Raw genomic sequence first — 18758 nt, 5'->3', positions numbered from 1 at the left:
TGATAACCGTTGGATTTTAAAATTCAAAGATAAACATATTGATTTTTAAAAAATACTATAAAACTTACAATGAAGAAAGTTTAAGACCAATTAAATTCGACGATCAGGAGTTGCTTTACCTAATATATTTTTTTTAACTTGTAAATTATGGTTGGCAGAAGTGGGGGCCCCCTTATGTCGCGGGGCCCCTAGTTCTTGCCTACCTTGCCTATATGCTAATTGCGCCACTGTGTGGTCGTGTTATTTCATGGTCCTCTGAAGTTCTACCATGAGGGATTTGGCCAGCAGAATAATTCTACGTTTTTCAGAACATGTTTTTGAATGGCAGCAGAGGTATGTGAGGATCTATCCTTCTTCGGTAGTATTTTTTCCTTTATACACCTATTCTTTACTTTGTTTCAAAAAAATCTCAGCTTCAGCTCTACTTTCAAAACTCCGTATTTTGAACCAAACACTAATCTTACGAATTTTTTTTGCGAGGTATATTCTCATCTTCAGATATGCTTATCAAGATTGTCACTCCCTTTATCCCAATGTACCAACTTGACAACTTGAGAACAACCCATTTTAAGTCTAATAGCGAAGTTAGTTTTGGAAAAAAATTGTAGAGAAAAAAATATGGTGAATATGTAAATGAAGATGAGTAACCTTTTGGTGATAAAATTAACTTTATATAGTAGTTTTTGGGCACAATCACTTTAAGTGAGAAATCAGATAAATGAGTGGCTACCACTAGCTAATTGGGTGGCTAAAAAAACCGACATAGTGAAGATTTCAGCTAGTGGGAGGTACGGCCAAAAATAGTGGGAACTTTCGGCTAAGTGGGGGCCTAAATCTAAGCCAAAACTAAAATAAGCTATGTAGACAAATTATACGTAAATAAATATTATGTAGATATTGCTCCACTTATCAAGGTCAGTTATTCAAAAGTGGTATGCATTTATATATAACTGAATTCATTAAATTTTTGTAGTTCTTATCATGTCGCGATTCTGAAATTCATCCAACTGGGCACGTTAAATCATTGTAAATAAGCGCAGGTTCAAAGGCGCAGTAGATGATAGAAGTGTTTTTACAGTTCTGAACGAACACGATGTATACACTTTTTATTTATTTATTATTATTTAGAGAATGTAGCGGCAGATTAGCGAGAGTAGATTAAGGACATAGTTTATTAATATAATATTAATCTCATCTACATACATATCTACATACATATATGGACAAATTTAATATCACCGTCAAAAATATTTACTCAAAATAAATTGATAACAAAAAGGTCACTGGATGTGGTTATCATGAAATTCTTCCGCTTTGATGACCACTTGCCACAGCTCATCAGCAGTGAAAAAAATAATTCCTGCAAAACCTTATTGTAAATTTGATGGAAAATTTCATCTTGGAAATTTTGGAAATTTCGTTGTCAATTTATTTAGAGTGTAGGTTATTCAATACGGACAAGTTTATCAGGTTTATCTCGACGTATCTAATCTGCATGATTAGTGGAGTGCAAATGACAAATGAATTACTTTACATGTTTTTTAATATGCAAATAAATATCACGTATGTACAAAAATTAGGGAGGAATAATTCCTAGTATTTTCTGCGAATACTGTGGTACAAATTTGTGACCTACATAGATTGGCACTTTACAGGAACGCCGCGCTGGTACGTGGTACGATTTAGTAGCTACAATTATTCAGGAATTTCAGATTTAAAAATGAATTTCTCGTTATTCACAGACAAATACGAATTTCTACAAAGTTATTTTTCTCATTAGAAAACAACTCAAATCAATTTTGTACATATATTGCCTTACTGGACGTCAATTTTTGTTATATTATTCAGAGAGTTAAAGTTCAATTAGCATAATGACAAAGTGCTGGAAATGTGTAGTTTTCATATTGGTCATGTACCTTGCAAGGGTTCAAGTTCATGCACAAACAACAAATGAAGGTAACATGGAACGTTTAAATAAGAAAACGTTTTAATGTAGAAGTAAAATAAGTAACAAAAAATAAAATAATTACATTTTCTGGGTACTCTGTTTTCAAAATGTACATTTATAGAAGATCCAACGATGTGCACAACTGAGTTTACAATAGATCCAACTACTGAAGGTCCCACAACTACAGAAAACGCGACAACAACTACAGAAACCCCCACGACTACAGAAACCCCCACAACGACAGATAACGCGACAACAACTACAGAAACCCCCACGACTACAGAAACCCCCACAACGACAGATAACGCGACAACAACTACAGAAACCCCCACGACTACAGAAACCCCTACAACTACAGAAAACGCGACAACTACAGAAAACGCGACAACAACTACAGAAACCCCCACGACTACAGAAACCCCCACGACTACAGAAAACCCCACAACAACTACAGAAAACCCCACAACAATGGCATCTACAAGTGATTCCACGATTACAGAAGAGCCAACTACGGAAGAGTCATCTACAGGTCCAACTACTGGTCCTACTTCCGAGGAAACCACGACCACAAATCCAACTACTGGTCCATCTACTTCCGAGGAAACCACGACCACAAATCCAACTACTGGTCCACCTACTTCCGAGGAAACCACGACCACAAATCCAACTACTACAGAAGAGATAACTACAGATCCAACAACGGAGACGGACCCCAGTTCAACAGTAATAGCTGGGGTCAACTTTGAATTACCATCCAACCGTCCAAAGATTATATGTGGACAGCCACCCACCAGCCAGCCGACTAATTCAACAACGGTGACTCCCACGACGCCTAGAACTACCACAACTACAACACCGCCACCTTGCTCGTGCGATGTCAAATGTATAGCAACGGACGCAAGAAATCAAACTTGGGATCCATGTCCAGGGGAGACCCAGAACAAAACCTGTCCAGAAGGTTCGGAAGGTATAGAGATTTGGGGTTGCGATTGTCAGCGCAGGTTTACGACGCCTCAACCCGACGATTCTGGATGCAACTCGCGTTGGTTGAAAGATGCTTTGGACATGGTTGAAAACATACAAAACCTGGTAAGATATGCAATACAGCATGATAAATGAGGGGTAGTAATCTGTTACTCAGCGGTGATAAGTGTATGTATTATGCGCGGGTGTGACTTGATTGTAAAGATTAGGCTTTACCGAGCAGAACAATTGTTTAATTCAATTGTTTTGTTTAACTTTACATTAAAGTTTGCTGTTTATCACAGACTGACGTGGGAAATGTGATGGATAACATTAAGAACAATATTACCGTCATCACTGGAGACAAGCCAAATTATCATGGACATGAGCTTGAAGTCGTGCTAACAGGTCTGCTTCCCACCGTGGTACAAAAGGCTAGCAATTTAACAAATTCATTGGAAGAATTTAACCCAATTGCTGATGACGTGGTGGGCATTATTTACACTGTCACGCGATTTCCCGACCCTTGGCTCCGTCTAGAAAACGTCAGTCATACAAAATGAAAAGCAATTCACGTGGACGTTTGTAAAGCAATAAAATACAGATTGTATTCTGAATCTGAATAATCTGAATTCTGAATAAGTACGTATGTATTACATACGTACTTATGTATGCAAGCCTTGTCACAGATTTACAAATCTTACACCCGAAAAGTAAACTTATTTTAAAAATTGTAAACTTGTCAATGGCAGCTTTTGAAAAAAAATTACAAAATTTTCACACTTTACTGGTAACGGGGCAAATTTTACAAAGTTGCAAATTGGAACGTTAAACTCGTGCTGATTATGAGTTTACAATGTATGTATGCATATTATGCGTAAACCTGACGCGTGGATTACAAACATTCGTGTTAATTCTTTCGATGGTAATCCGTAACCGATCCTATCCTACGGATCGGTTAATTTAGGATACGGATTACCATCCCTATCTCTCGCCATTAATTTTAAGCCCGTAATACCATTAATTTGCATTTTCTCTCAGAAAAACCGATCCCGTTTCGCGACAACATTGTTACAAAATATAGAAAGTGTGTCGTTCAATCTCACCGGAATATTTACCTGCGATCCAACCTCATCCACACGAATGGAAGAATTTGTGCATCACTTTGACTTTAGTGACAAATATTTTGTGACTTCTGCTCTGATTTCAAACGATGCTGGTGACGATCCTCCTGAATTTCCGATGTTTAATATGTCCAAGGGTTCGGTCCTTAGGCTGCCTCAAAACTGGGGAAGGGAAATTTCCGGTAAAGTTGACTGGACCGGGTCACTAATTTCTACTGAATATGCCAACTACATGCTTCCACTTCAGTAAGTGCTTAGGTAAAATTACTAATCATAAGAATAATTAGAGCTTGATTGAGCTACTCGGACACCCCAATCCATGTAAAGTAATTTTTCTTACAAGCTTTTCCAAATAAACAGCCGCCCATGATTTCTGCAGACGGTATCCCTGCATCCTGAATGAAAGTCTTCGATACCTTGATAAGTTTGGCAAAAAGTTTACTTTTAGTTGAGTAAATGTTGCACAATTTTATTTAAAGTGTGCCAAATTAGCTTTTCTACGAAATGAAATCAACAGTACTACAAAACATTTATTTCGGAATCGTGCAATGCGATCCTTTAGTATAAACGATCTCACTGCATGATTCGTAAATAAATTTCAATTTCGATTACAGATCTGAAGAAAATCGAGAGACGATATATAATGGAAATGTGTTATCTTTTACTGTCTCAAGATCAAGAACAAGATCGTCTTGCGACTCGACAGATGAGGATAGAAAAGTTGACATGAATTTCACAAATGGTATTAAAAATGGGGGCTTTAAATAAATGTTACAAGACATAGCGTTTTACAGATTTAAATAATATTTGACTTTTGCTAATAAGATGCTGTTCAAATTCTACCCTCAGCATAAAAATATTGCGTTTTAGCAAACCTTATTGATTGGAAATTTGCATGTTCAGGGGCAGGTGTCCAAATAAGATTTCCCCACAATGTGGAAGCCTGGGGTGACAAAATGGTCAATCTTCACAGAGATTTAAAACCTGGCGAAACTAGAAAGGCTGCCTTGGGTTCGGCAAAATGCGTATTTTGGGACACTGTTAATTTGTAAGTTTCATAAACTTATAAGAAAATGAAAAAAATATGATTAATTAATCTCATCAATTTAGAACTTGGTCAACCGAAGGATGCAAAGTTATCGCATCGACACCATTTGAGACAACTTGTGAATGCGACCATTTAACTTCATTCACAATTTTAATGGACCTGCACAACTATCAAGTAATTAATTCATGAACATTCACTTCCAAATTTCAATGTACATAGATTTGTAAAAAATTTATGTACATTTTTTATCATAATATGAAGTGGTTGCAATTTACAAAGTTACCCGTTAGTATTTTCGGTTTCTGGCTTTTGTTAGGGGGCAGACGTCGCCTTGCAATATTTAACGTACACTTTCTGCATAATTTCTATCGTGTGCTTGATCGTCTCCGTCTTCCTGTTTTCAACCGTAATGGGTGTCCAAAATGAGCGGATTTTGATAACACGGAATCTTTGTTGCTGTCTCATCGTGGGAAATCTATTTGTCGTCATCACGCTTAACAATCCCACCTTCATGAGTCAGGTATGACATTAGTTTGATTCTGGATATTATTTTTACTTATCAAAATTCATAATTCCTGAACCAATTCACTCCGATATTTATAATCCTGTGAGCTCCAGAAAGTTTTGACAATTTGATTACGAAGGAATATTACAAAGCTATTGTAAACTTATACAAATGAAATGTGCCCTTTGTTTATCCCAAAACTTGCAGTTTACAAATATGTATCCGCGTGAGTTGTTGATTTACAATAGATACTTTACACAGGTTTTTTACATGAGCCTAATTTTCTTCGTAATCTACGTTTGTATGAGTTTACTGACTGTGTTTCAAAAATTGTTGAGTTGTCTCATTACATTTACTTACATACATACTCGTCTTCTTCAGACTCTTTGTTTCATCGCTGGTTTCTTGACACACTACGCTTTCCTGGCAGCCTTCTGCTGGATGGCGTTGGAAGGATGGCACTTGTACAAAATGATCATCAGCGTCTTTAATAGCGCAGTAGCGAATCATTTCTGGGCGTACAATGTGATCGGGTATGGAGTACCACTGGTCATGGCTGGGTTTACACTGCTAATTGGGTACATTGTTGGAGAAGATGCTTATGGAGGAGAAGTGTAAGTACGAGGGGGGTTTACTTTCACGCAAATATTTTTAATAGTGTAAAATCTCTGAGACGAAATACGGGATAAATATTTAAAATGCGTCTTAAGTTTAAGTTACACAGTTCACAAAACTAACAGCAATAATTGCTACACACATTTTGTTCCAAATACAATTTTCAAGTGAAATAGGTGTGAAGATGGGTATATATTGACAATATAATCCTTCAAGTTTTCAAGTAAACCTTGCAGATTTTAGTAAACTGTGAAAACTTTGCACCATTACTTCACAAACTTGAAGTCTTCAAGTTGAAGGGTGACTTTTACCTCGATAAAATTATTTTATAAAATTTGTGCCCCGTATTTTATCCGAGGTTTTTCTATTATTTTGCAAAGTTGAGCGCACTGCACATATGTAAATATAACGCGAATTGTGATAAATTACTTATTTGAAATACACAGGTGTTGGCTAGCAGATTCATTCATTTGGGCATTTAATGGTCCCATCTTAATTGTAGTGGTGGTAAGTTAAATAATTTAAAAATTGTGGTAATCATAGATATACTAAAATTGCTAAGTTCGTAGTGAAATTTTTGTCATATTGTCTAAACGTCTATATAAGACGGTCAAAATTTAAATTTCGACATTTGGCCTCATCACCGTGACCTGCAACGCCCACCTTCGAACTTAACTTCTGAAACATGTTGGTGAAAACCGCATATCGAAATTCGAATCCGGTATAAGGTTATTGTGGTGGACGGACGTATAGACAAGGCATTCGAATCATAGGGATTCTGCAACGCATGCTTCTTTCTTATCTGCCAAAATTCTTTCAGCATCGCTACTTTTCCTCTATCTGTTTTTTGATTTATCATTTTTTTTTTGTTAAATTTAGGTGAATATCATCATATTGACAATATGTATGGTGAAAGCTCACAGGATTCGGAATAATAGACGATTTCCCCTGGTTAAACGTAAAATATCATCTCTCTCGTAAGTTCCCCACGAGTAATTAAACGGTACTGTACACTTTTACTTTTACACCCATAAATTTACAATTTAAAAAAAAAACTTTCAGGTCGTGGGTTAAAGGATGTTTTGCATTAAGCGTCCTTCTCGGCTCGACGTGGATATTTGGCTTTTTTGCATTGATACCAGGAGCAGAATTGGTTTTCTCGTACATTTTTGTTATCCTTAATGCATCTCAGGTAAATATTTTACGATTTATGAACTATTTAGTGTGTTAATAATTTTACGAAAGCAACACAGTTTACAAACATTTGTCTTATAATAAAAATTTGCATGTCTAAATCCTTCACAGGGAATATTCATCTTTATCTTCCGTGTCATTTTGGACAAAAAGATGCGTCAGAAATGCGCCTCAAATCTACTTGCCACACGATTTGGAGAACATTTGCCAAAATCTTGTTTAACTTGGACTTCTTCATCCGCTAATCCCACTTCAAATGAAACCAACTTAAATCAAGAGCACGGAAACCATGAAATGAGAGGTTTTCATCATTCTTCAAGTTCAAGTAAGGCATGAATACACGAAATGCAGTTATCTGATCAGCCACGTTCCAGTGATGACTATATATCAACACAGTTTACGGGTTTACCACTTAACTTACGTATGCATGTACGTGTTAAAAACATACTTACTGTTAATTGCTTTTATTTTACTACTTTTATAAATTGGGAACAAAATTATTACTGATTACCGCAGTGGTAAAGACTAGGATGATAACATGATGATTACCATACGATAATAAAATTTACTACCCCAACAGTTTCTCATCTCATTGAATTGAAAGGGGATCAACTTGAGATTTGTTGAAATTTCTAGTATTGCCGACAAAAATTGTGTTAAAAATTGTGTCAAACATGTAACTATAATTTTACAAACGGAACAAAATGATGTCCCTCTCGATTGGTGAATGTTTTGTACTTAATAAATAATTGTACATCCATCCATGTACACATAAACAATGTCTGATCTTCTTCTTCATCTCTTCATGATTCCCCATCTAGCTCACAAAATACCCAATGCAGGCCAAGGACAAGAACCTACAAAACATTTTGACCCAAACCTTTGTTTACTGTGTACTTTTGTAATTTGATCCTTCCAGACCAGATTTAGGGTCTTCTTCATCCATCAGAAGCCGGGATGAGCCATTAGTAACAGAGCCTTGCCATTATTTGACGAAAACACAGGATAATGCATGTAACATGTGAATGGCTACTTTTTAAATAATAAATTTGAAACTTCTTTTTCCTATTTATCATCTCGTCGGATTTACGAGACTATGTATTGCTTGCACTCATGATATGTACGTAAGTACTCGCTTTATCTCTACTAAAAGACCCGTTTTCCAACAGTGTTAAAGGGACAAAAATCCTTTGTCTACTAACTAGGTATACAAGCCGAGTGTGAGTGAAACCTAAGAGTATGACCCAAGACAAAAAGGTGAAAGGTCATACAGGGATTGTGTGACAAACTTAAAAATTTATTGGACTAAAATTTTATATGGCTTGCCGTAATATTGCTTTAACTCAAGTGAAGTTTTTCACACTTAGAAAATAACATGTAGGCAAAATATTTCCTAGATACTTCGGGAAAATTCCAATTTTGCGTGAGGTCATGAGATCGAATTTGATTAAAAAAAAACAATTTATCATAATAGCGGATGGTCAAATTTACGTAAAATTGTAATAAATATGTATCATTACTCGACTATCACTTGGGATCTATTTCTAGTTCAACCCCTCACAAAATATCTCAACTTTTCCAAAATCCCACATCTGTCACTCTTCCTTCCTACTCTTCCAATTCCATCTTCCACCCCCATCAAACCAGACCAAGCTTCCCTTCAGTCCTAACTTTCCTTTCCACACATTGTTTTCACAATTTATACGACAACAACTCGGTTAAAAAAATACATAAATTCAAAAATTCCAATTCATTTGGACAATTATTACCCAGAGAAATCCGTAACCTTGTAAAAGTTTTCATAGAAAATCAGGTCTCAAATCTATTAGAAGTTAACCAACTCTTACTTATTTTGGAAACCAATTTTACACCCAGATTACAAGCACCTGAGTAAATTGCGTCAACAAATTTTTCCTCCAAAGTGCAAATTTTACATACATAAATGTCCCTCTAATTATGACTTATAACGATTACGACAAGCGTGAGTTTTGGCCCGAACTTTTCCGCTTTTTGTTGGTACTTCTTACCTACGCGGTTATCGCTTTCGTATTTCTCACCGGCCTGCAGGAATGCATATCTTATCTGAACACTTATCTGACCAACCTGATCGGCGAGAAAACTCGGAAGAAAGCCATCGTTTTAAACACGATACGCGCCCGTCGACCCGATTTTTCCGATAAGCTCGACTTTCTCCAGACCTACGTTATCATGCCGTATCTTAATCGGGCAGTTTACACAAATTCGGGACAAGTCGACAAAGTGCCGCGTGGCCTGGTTATCCACGGCGGGGACAAAACCGATGTCACCAACATGATCAAAGCCGTTGGGAACGAGGTGCTTGATCCGGATCGGAAACATGTGCGGTATACGAGGTGTGACATTTCGAAGGATGCGAAACTCGTTGAATTGCTTCAGGGTGAGAAATTTATGGAGGAAAATGTCACCAATTTGGTCAAATATGCGGTGAAAAATCAACCCAGCTTGATTACCATGACTGATCCGCGCATGTTGTTTGGAGTTCAATGGACAAATTGTGAAAGTAAGATTTGCATTGTTAATTTGATATGATTCAGGATAATTTTGTACATTTAGTAGAATTATTATACACAATCTTGTGCTTATCAATCTAGATACAAATCTTTGTAGTATAAATTTCGCATAAAAAATTTGGGACATTTGTAACCCAGAAAATTTTACTCGAGTTTGAAATTATGAAGGGAAATCAGTTCATAAATCTATGCGCCTGTAGCCATCGCCAAAACCATCTCTTTATTTTGCAAAACCTTGCAAAACGAATTATTTTCCAAAGTTTGCACAGTTTGCAAGTACCCGAATGAATATGAAAATTGTAAACTTGGCAAACTTTTGAGTTTCATATGAATCATCTCAATCATAAAAATTGCCTACGCATTCAACATTTAGAATTAGTGAAATATGTCCATAAAGCTTCTTCGGAAATTTAAAAAATTTGATTTTTCATTTCAGCTCATCTGCCCATCCTGATAGAGATAGTATGCCAAGAACTAGCAAAACTAAGGCTCACTGACCAAGTATTTGTTATCTTCAGCGTGGACAAACTTAAACAAAAACAACTTTCCTATGATATTTTAAAATCCTTGAAGTTTCTCCACCTCCCAAAATCATGGACCACAGAAAAAGTAAAAACCTTGCTAATTTCGGCAACTTCAAAATGGGTCAGGGCACCTTTGTGCGAAATCTTGGACATGATGACGGAAAACTGTATGTCTTTGGATCAGAGCGTGATGGAGGAGGAAGTAAAACGACTCACTGAAACCGCTTATGGCACCTGTTTAGACAGATTTATGGAGTTTGTTGGATTTGATGAAGCCAAGACGAGAATTGGTAACGGAGAGATTAATCCATCAGTGGAGGATTGGGAGAAAGCGTGGAGTAAGATATGCCCACCGACTGAAAAATCCGAAACTATTGAAAATTTGGAACCTATTCAAGTATGCCCACCACCAGAACAATTGCCATCAATTCAACCATGCACACAAATGGAAAACGCCGACGTGAAACCCAACACAGAAGAAAATACTGCTGATATTTTGCCAACTGTGGATATCAACGACTGGGTAGAAATTTGATCAAATTTTCAAGAAATGAGTTGTATGTATGTTTTACAAGAAATTTCAAATTGTAAGCTTAACAATTTCTAAACTTTAAGACAAATAGTTCCTAATTTCTTGTCTTAAATCGATAAGTACTTTAATGTATGACATAGACTGAAAATTTGAACTTAATTAAACGTACTTATTTATGAACAAGACTGATTATGGTATTAGTGGATACTTCAAGTTGTTTTCATCTTCTAGCTTAATAAGAAAATTCACTTATTCAAAATGGATTAGATAAAGTATAGTATCAGATTTCAGAGTTATATAATTGTCAAATTGTGTTATTAATAACAACAAAAAAATATGTACTTACATAGAAATTTTAATTTTAACATTTTAACCGGTTTCCACTTTATTTCCTTAATACACTTTTTTTTATTCCTAAAGCTATATTAGCAAATCTTTGGGTTAATTTAAATCAGCATTATGAATATTGAATTTTGTAATTTCAATTTCGCTTTATAATGCAAATAACTTAAATTTTCTAATTTTAAAGCTTTTTCTTAGTGAGGCAAATACCTAATTCGTGTTGTATTTCAAAAATTAAATTGAAATTATGAAATAAATTAAATGGAACAAATACCATATTTCCTAATAATTTATACTTTTAAGGCATCCACCACGTCCGATTTGCTTGGATCGCTTCGTTCATAATACTTTGCAAAGTATTGTTTAAACTGAAATAAGAAATTTTCATGTAATGAGTTAATTGATACTTAGGAAATTCACCCGAACGTTTGTAATCCAGTAAATGATTTACCGTTTGAAAAATTATTAGGAAATTTTTTTAAAAAATAAGAGATTTTGCACAATACATATTTATATAGATTTGCAACTCAATTTTCCTTCATAATTTTTGTGAGCTTGTAACAATCACTAATTTTATTTGATTACAACCGTTCACGTGAATTGTCTCAACAGGAAATAATACTTCACATCTACATAACTTGAGTACCTTATTAAACAAAAACTTTCTCTTATAATCCACAAGAAATAAGACCAGAGTGGAAATCATGGCAAAACTCAACACAGCCCAAGAATACATTATGTAACGCCTCATTGCAGATGAATCCATCTCCCAATCCTTTGTTATCAAATAAAATGCCTTCTCTCCAATGAGCATTGTCGCCGCGTTGATATTTACATTTACGATGATCGGCATAACTGATGCATCTGCAATTCTTAAGTTTGAAACGCCACGAACTCTGCAAAGAGGCGAATATTTTAGTTTAACAAAATTAAAGAAGTTTTTAAAATGATTTTTGATTATTTTTTTTGTAAATAGTTAAATATCAACGTCCGTATTAGGATTAAATGTAATGCATAAACTACCGTATTGGGTTGTAATTAGGTTATATGTACACATGACGAAAATGCATCATTCAATGAAGTCGAAATGTATCTAATAAGTCAATTTTCGACAAAATTGCTCAACTGATAAATATTTCATTGGGTTGAAAGTCCTCATTTGTTTTTAAAAACGTGGAAAATTTACAAAGTTTACGCAATTATGCAAATATATTTACGCAGGTATGTCTAAAACTTGGTATGAATTATTGTCTTTCTGAAAAACTTACTTCAGATTTGAATCAACCACAGCCATCGGATCACTGCTTGCCCCCATTTTGCAAGTTGACGATGGATGATACATTGTTCCTGAAACAGGTAATAAAACAATTGGTTAAAAAGAATTCCAACAAAATAAATTATCAACATTTTACTTGTCACATGACGCAAATAGCATTCATAATAGGCATCCGATTTTGCCTCGTGTGATTCACATCCAGGAAACTTATTTTGTATTAAAGTTGAATTGTATTTCCTGAAAGCGTCCGTTTCTTCGAATAATTTCACAAGAAATTTGAAACCTGGATAAGAAAGAAGGATGGTAAATGAAGAAAGTATTATTGATGTTTGTAAATAGATGAATATTAACGCCAACTGTATAATTTTGCAAAATGTGGACAAACTTAATAAAATATGTAGATAATTCTGCACAGGTCTTGAAAAAATTGCGAGAGTCATTGTCTAAAAAATTAAAACGTTAAACTATTTTGTCAATTTTGGTAACAAAATGGTTAATTTGGCAAAAAATGTGGTTTTACAAATTTTCAAAAATTATGAAAGAAAATCAGCTAATTAACGTAGATCGTGGTCGTCTCTCTACTTTACAAAACTTTGCGTGAATGCGTATTTATGTATTTGCAATAATTTGCATACCATCAACCATTGCTTTAACATCTTCCCGTTCAGAAAACAAGTTGGGATCAATTAGTGGAGCATCAAACGGATTATTTGACCTTAATTTGACCGTGCCCCGACTTTTAGGATCCCGTCCAAGGAACATGATTGCCCACATGGCGTCCTGATTTTCGCCAACATTTTGCATATACTTGTCACAAATTCCCTCACTTAAGGGACCCAGCACTTTGCAATTATTCCCTCCAATTGGCATGTGATGGTAAATTATATCCGGCCAGTCTGGCTCGTCGTGCGTGCTGATTAAACCGTTTCCTTGCAGCAAATTCCAGCTGAGGGGTCCAGTACCGTTTGTGACGTAGTCTATGACCGACTGCGCTGTAAGATCGCGTTTTTGAATGAAGGAGACAGAATCATTAAGAAGAAATGGTCCAATTGTGGAAACGACGTGGTCAATGTAGTTACTTCCAACGCCAGGGAGATTTATTTTCGGCTCGATCTATGCATTAAGATAAGAAATGAAAAAAATACAATTTTTATGCTAATTTAGTACATCATTTTTGAGAAAATCTATTTAATAATTCCATTTTTCCCAAGGTTTTTGAATGTGAAGCACTTCACTCGAACAGGTCATTAGGTCAACTGCATCTTTTTAATAATTTTCGACCAGTTTTAAATTCATAAGCCGAATTCAGAGTAGAAATGTTACACATTTTAATAATATCTGATTTTTTTAATGTGCAAAAAATAAATTTTCGAAATGAACTTTAATCATACTAATTTTTTTCAGCTAAATTTACTTTCGAACCGGAAGGCTGTCGATTTATGTAAGATATGCATTCGGTGAAAGTCAGTACAAAGCAATATAACAATGAATTAACATCAAAAATATCACCTTACCCCGACAGAACGTAAATGTTCACTCGGTCCAATTCCAGATAGCAGCAACAGTTTCGGAGAATTATAAGTCCCCGCAGATATTACAATTTCCCTTTTCGCCTTGGCCGTAAAAACTTGACCGAATCTTGTATAAGTCACGCTTTCTGCTCGGCCAGCGTCCCCACTGAGATTTATCTTGGTTACTTCCGCGTATCTTAAAACGTCCAAATTTTTCTTTTGTAACGCTTTTTCCAAAAATCCATGATAAACTTCCCACCGTTTCCCGTCCAAGCCGGAGACATCAACTGGAACAAAAGCTTAAAGCCGGAGTTTTTTGAATTATTTCGAAAATAAAGTGAAGTAAATAAATGTAGCGTAAGTTTGCAAGCAAGAAAAACGCTTATTTTTGCAAAATTATTTTACAAAACGTTAAAAAATTGATGCTTTTGATCACGATGCGTTACTGGTTTTACGGATTAAAAACACCTCAAATTTCATAAGTACTTGTATAAATTAATTAATTTACTGGATGTTTGTATCGCGTCAGGATCTTCGTACGGAAATCCCATCTCAATTCCGGCAGTGATCCATTCAGTTTTCAAAGGATGGAACGTCTGCCGAGTTACATGAATTGGACCCAATTCTCCGTGATATTTTGGCGCTGCAGAATTATTCATACCGCAAATTAAGCCACAAGTTGTGTAATTTCATAAAATTATTCTGTCAAGCATTTTCAGCAAAATTAGATACTTCGTGCCAATTACATACATTTTGCAAATGATCCATCATAATTTTCCAAATTTTTAAAGTAAGGCAATAATTTCTCATGACTCCATTCCTCATCTTGCGTCAAGTTAGCCCAGGTGTTAAAATCGTTTGGGTTCCCACGCCAAAATGCCATCGCGTTCAGGTTGGAAGTTCCACCCAAGGATTTCCCTCGTGGTTGCGCAATTATCTGTGTCGTGTCATAAATATATTTATGAAATCATTAAGTACATTTCAAAATTTTGAATGCAATGCATGCACTCAAAATAAGTGGGTAACACAATTTTCATCGAGTTTGAACAATTTGACGTCCTACCGCGTTGGTAACAATTTGTCACTGGAGGAGCGATACAATTTCTAAGTCAAATTTTTTACCAAACTACATTACCACCAACCGGTGATAGATTGTTACAGCATTATTTAATTAAGCAAATAAATGTTACATTATTCGGATAAGCCAATGCGCAATTTTTTTGAGGCACGGTTTCAAGCATCCAATCCGAATCGGGATGTCCGACATTGTCCAACCAAAGGAATGGGATGTCATTTATTCCCAAAGGATCTCCTCCAGCTTCGAGGAGTAAAACTGTTAAGAAATCAATTGAAGATAGTTTTCACTCTCCAACTCAGGAACTGAGATTTAGTAACAAAAATTTTGTAAAAAAAGTAAGTAAATTCAGAACCCTCATAAATTTTTAAATGCTTCTGCTAATTTTCTTGTAACAAACAATTTTATAAAATGTACAACTCTAAATCCAACAAGAAAGCGGATATGGGAAATTACAAATAAATATTAATGCGTTAAATCATTTTTCAAAATTCCACGCCGAATTTATATTTTTGAAATAAGTAAATTCAAATAAACTTTACTTGGCTTAATTTGCATGCAGTTGGAAAAATAATTTCATAAAATTTTACGCAGTTTACAAAATTCTCTGCCTTACCAAAAACGTTTTCATTCTCTGATAACCTCGACGCTACAATTCCACCGGCAGATCCAGCACCAACTTTTCATATAGATTACAATTATTTCGATAATGGGGTAGTTATCTAATTATTTACATGCAAAATAAATATTGAAGTGGTAGAAAATTTCAGTTTTACTGGTTTATTGTGCCGTAATAACTGATTTAAAAAATCGTAAAGGAGTCGAAATGCTCAAAATGAGTTGTTCTAATCAAACAAAAAATGAAACTAAAAATGAAAAAAATCACAATTACTAGTGGTAGCTTAAAAAATATGTTTTTATGTCAAAACCGTTCATGATCTTTCACCCTTTTTCACATACAGGTTCTGAATCCTTTTACCATTTTTCAGGGCTACAATCATGTAAAATTTCAAATTACTATATACGATAAAATAAACTAGTTGAAATGAAATTCTCTACTAAATACTCCAATATTTATTTTGCATAGTGTAATTGTCATTCATCTACTTACCAACAATGTAGTCATATTCTGCCTCAAAACCCAGTGCAGGATTGGGATTAAATTTTTTATCAAGTTCAAAATTTTTCGTGGCCTGATGCAACGTTATATTTGCTATAACCGTGTACAACAAAGAGGGCGAGATATTGTTCCATAGTGCATTTATTAATAAACTATCCATTCCAAGGATTAATAGGTTTTTGCTAAATTCTTAAATTTACTATTTTTTTAAACGAAATTCCAGGATCAGTTTGGAATATTTTATTTGAATTAAATAATATTTATTTAAGAAATTCACACGGATCTTCCAATTAGTAAACTGGGAAGAAATGGGAGTTCTTTGCTTTGAGAAGAGATATGCAAGAAAGGTACAGAAAATGTACCTGAATAATGATTAAATTAATGTAATCACCGTAAAATTATAGAGATTCCACAAGTTTGTAGAGATTACGAAGGTAAATCCTTTTAAAAATCTTTCCAGGAATCTAAAATTATTTTATGAACCTTAAAAACCTACGGGGTTACAAACATTAGTCTTAGTCTTAATTGTCCTAGCATACAAAAATGGTACGGCATACGTATATACGACAAATATCACCGGGTTTTATATTTGCGTGAAATTCATATTTTTCCGGACACCATCAAAATTTATTACTTGTCATTACTTCATTAATCACGTCGAAGCTGCATAATTTGACAATAAATTGAGAATGTATCATAATATAGACCTGGAAAAAGATGTCATGTCGCATAATTGCGAGATAATTTATCACACATCGGTTTAGTTGCCTTGCACCAAGTTCCACCTGTAATCGGAAGCAATTGTACCAACTGCAGTTAATTGCAGGTACATTTAATGCGTTGCTTCAATATTGTCAAGCTGACACAATAACGCATTTATCAATGTCTAAAAACAGAATTACATATTTGTATTAAAAAAATGTTATTCACATTTACGCACAAAAAACAGTTTTATATGTTATGTTGTGTTATGCTATTTAAGTTATGTACTAAAATAAGAGTAAATCGTATATAAGTTGTATTGCAAGTATTAAGCGGTACGTTAATACTTGCACTAATTTGAATTTCTGGTTAATAAAAATAGAAAACCAAATATGCGTATTGATCGGAAGTAACAAAGAGGTTGAAATATGTATATGCCCAAGCTACCACACTCGTCATGAGGATCTCCCAAACTCATCGCCATCGTCTAAGGGGGACATGTCGCAGTGACGACCTCCTTAGGATAGAGTAACGATGTATTGATTACGATGTCAGCATATAAATCTCCTATGGACGTCGTTGAACCGATATCCATTGGATATTGTCGATAGACATTCTACGTTTATCGTCTCATGTTGTCCATTAATGAAAAAAGCGCGCATTTTTACAAGTACTTATTTTGTTTAAGATAGATATATACAATGAGATCGTGTTTTTTCAGCTTCCTACGATTTTCGAGTTTGATGGCTTAAAATTTGCGTAATAATGAGTAAATCAATAATCCGTAATAAAATTGGGGGCGCGCTTAGCCAGTTTTCGAGATAAATGCCAAAATGTAAGAATTTTTTGCAAATTTTGAGATATTCAAGTTTTGACTGAACATTTGCTTTAAAATGACTGGAAACAATTTTTATAATTATTTTGGACTAGAATTTGGCCGCTGCCTTGATTTCTGACCCCAGTTTTCTAATTTGTTGAATATTGCAAAATAATTGCATTTTCGCTATTATTAATTAAGATAGTTAAGATAGATATATACAATGAGATCGTGTTTTTTCAGCTTCCTACGATTTTCGAGTTTGATGGCTTAAAATTTGCGTAATAATGAGTAAATCAATAATCCGTAATAAAATTGGGGGCGCGCTTAGCCAGTTTTCGAGATAAATGCCAAAATGTAAGAATTTTTTGCAAATTTTGAGATATTCAAGTTTTGACTGAACATTTACTTTAAAATGACTGGAAACAATTTTTATAATTATTTTGGACTAGAATTTGGCCGCTGCCTTGATTTCTGACCCCAGTTTTCTAATTTGTTGAATATTGCAAAATAATTGCATTTTCGCTATTATTATTAAGATAGATATATACAATGAGATCGTGTTTTTTCAGCTTCCTACGATTTTCGAGTTTGATGGCTTAAAATTTGCGTAATAATGAGTAAATCAATAATCCGTAATAAAATTGGGGGCGCGCTTAGCCAGTTTTCGAGATAAATGCCAAAATGTAAGAATTTTTTGCAAATTTTGAGATATTCAAGTTTTGACTGAACATTTGCTTTAAAATGACTGGAAACAATTTTTATAATTATTTTGGACTAGAATTTGGCCGCTGCCTTGATTTCTGACCCCAGTTTTCTAATTTGTTGAATATTGCAAAATAATTGCATTTTCGCTATTAGCAATCCACGATGGAATAATGTGGTTTTGGTTAGCATTTTAAGTTAACCCATA

General features: G+C 34.7%; 3 protein-coding genes across 3 annotated transcripts; 2 read left to right on the top strand and 1 right to left on the bottom strand.

Annotated features, from left to right (window-relative positions):
* The first annotated feature begins 1531 nt into the window (after positions 1 to 1531).
* On the top strand, positions 1532 to 8177 carry LOC110853256 (adhesion G protein-coupled receptor L2). Its single transcript, XM_035854607.1, has 14 exons — positions 1532 to 1668; positions 1743 to 1956; positions 2070 to 3037; positions 3217 to 3456; positions 3953 to 4281; positions 4650 to 4777; positions 4939 to 5083; positions 5146 to 5257; positions 5400 to 5603; positions 5970 to 6202; positions 6650 to 6710; positions 7083 to 7180; positions 7266 to 7395; positions 7509 to 8177. Exons 2-14 carry the CDS (start codon positions 1872 to 1874, stop codon positions 7731 to 7733), a joined length of 2958 nt encoding a protein of 985 aa, XP_035710500.1. The 5' UTR covers positions 1532 to 1668; positions 1743 to 1871; the 3' UTR covers positions 7734 to 8177.
* Positions 8178 to 9010: 833 nt separating this feature from the next.
* LOC110853390 lies at positions 9011 to 11140 on the top strand. The gene is made up of 2 exons (XM_022101651.2): positions 9011 to 9936; positions 10383 to 11140. The coding sequence occupies exons 1-2, from the start codon at positions 9354 to 9356 to the stop codon at positions 11003 to 11005; spliced, it is 1206 nt and encodes a 401-aa protein (XP_021957343.1). The 5' UTR covers positions 9011 to 9353; the 3' UTR covers positions 11006 to 11140.
* Positions 11141 to 11355: 215 nt separating this feature from the next.
* LOC110853255 (oxygen-dependent choline dehydrogenase) lies at positions 11356 to 16758 on the bottom strand. Its single transcript, XM_035854586.1, has 11 exons — positions 16318 to 16758; positions 15823 to 15885; positions 15322 to 15464; positions 14882 to 15068; positions 14640 to 14774; positions 14135 to 14430; positions 13256 to 13733; positions 12757 to 12903; positions 12613 to 12691; positions 11991 to 12240; positions 11356 to 11712 (listed from the first exon to the last, which is right to left on the bottom strand). Exons 1-11 carry the CDS (start codon positions 16484 to 16486, stop codon positions 11635 to 11637), a joined length of 2025 nt encoding a protein of 674 aa, XP_035710479.1. The 5' UTR covers positions 16487 to 16758; the 3' UTR covers positions 11356 to 11634.
* Between the last annotated feature and the right edge of the window lie 2000 nt (positions 16759 to 18758).

The sequence above is a fragment of the Folsomia candida genome, unplaced genomic scaffold (genome assembly GCF_002217175.1).
Source record: "Folsomia candida strain VU population unplaced genomic scaffold, ASM221717v1 Fcan01_Sc008, whole genome shotgun sequence".
NCBI classification, from domain to species: domain Eukaryota; kingdom Metazoa; phylum Arthropoda; class Collembola; order Entomobryomorpha; family Isotomidae; genus Folsomia; species Folsomia candida.
This window is presented reverse-complemented; position numbering and strand designations above follow the sequence as displayed.

Bases quoted from the DNA above. Each gene is read 5' to 3' on its own strand.
- LOC110853256 (XM_035854607.1), top strand. From the start codon at position 1,872: ATGACAAAGTGCTGGAAATGTGTAGTTTTCATATTGGTCATGTACCTT. The intron at 5,084-5,145 runs GTAAGTTTCATA...TCATCAATTTAG, and splicing joins TTTTGGGACACTGTTAATTT to AACTTGGTCAACCGAAGGAT. The intron at 5,604-5,969 runs GTATGACATTAG...CGTCTTCTTCAG, and splicing joins ATCCCACCTTCATGAGTCAG to ACTCTTTGTTTCATCGCTGG.
- LOC110853390 (XM_022101651.2), top strand. From the start codon at position 9,354: ATGACTTATAACGATTACGACAAGCGTGAGTTTTGGCCCGAACTTTTC. The intron at 9,937-10,382 runs GTAAGATTTGCA...TTTTCATTTCAG, and splicing joins TCAATGGACAAATTGTGAAA to CTCATCTGCCCATCCTGATA.
- LOC110853255 (XM_035854586.1), bottom strand. From the start codon at position 16,486: ATGGATAGTTTATTAATAAATGCACTATGGAACAATATCTCGCCCTCT. The intron at 12,241-12,612 runs GTAAGTTTTTCA...GCCTCTTTGCAG, and splicing joins GTGGTTGATTCAAATCTGAA to AGTTCGTGGCGTTTCAAACT. The intron at 11,713-11,990 runs GTACTCAAGTTA...TTCTTATTTCAG, and splicing joins GAAAGTTTTTGTTTAATAAG to TTTAAACAATACTTTGCAAA.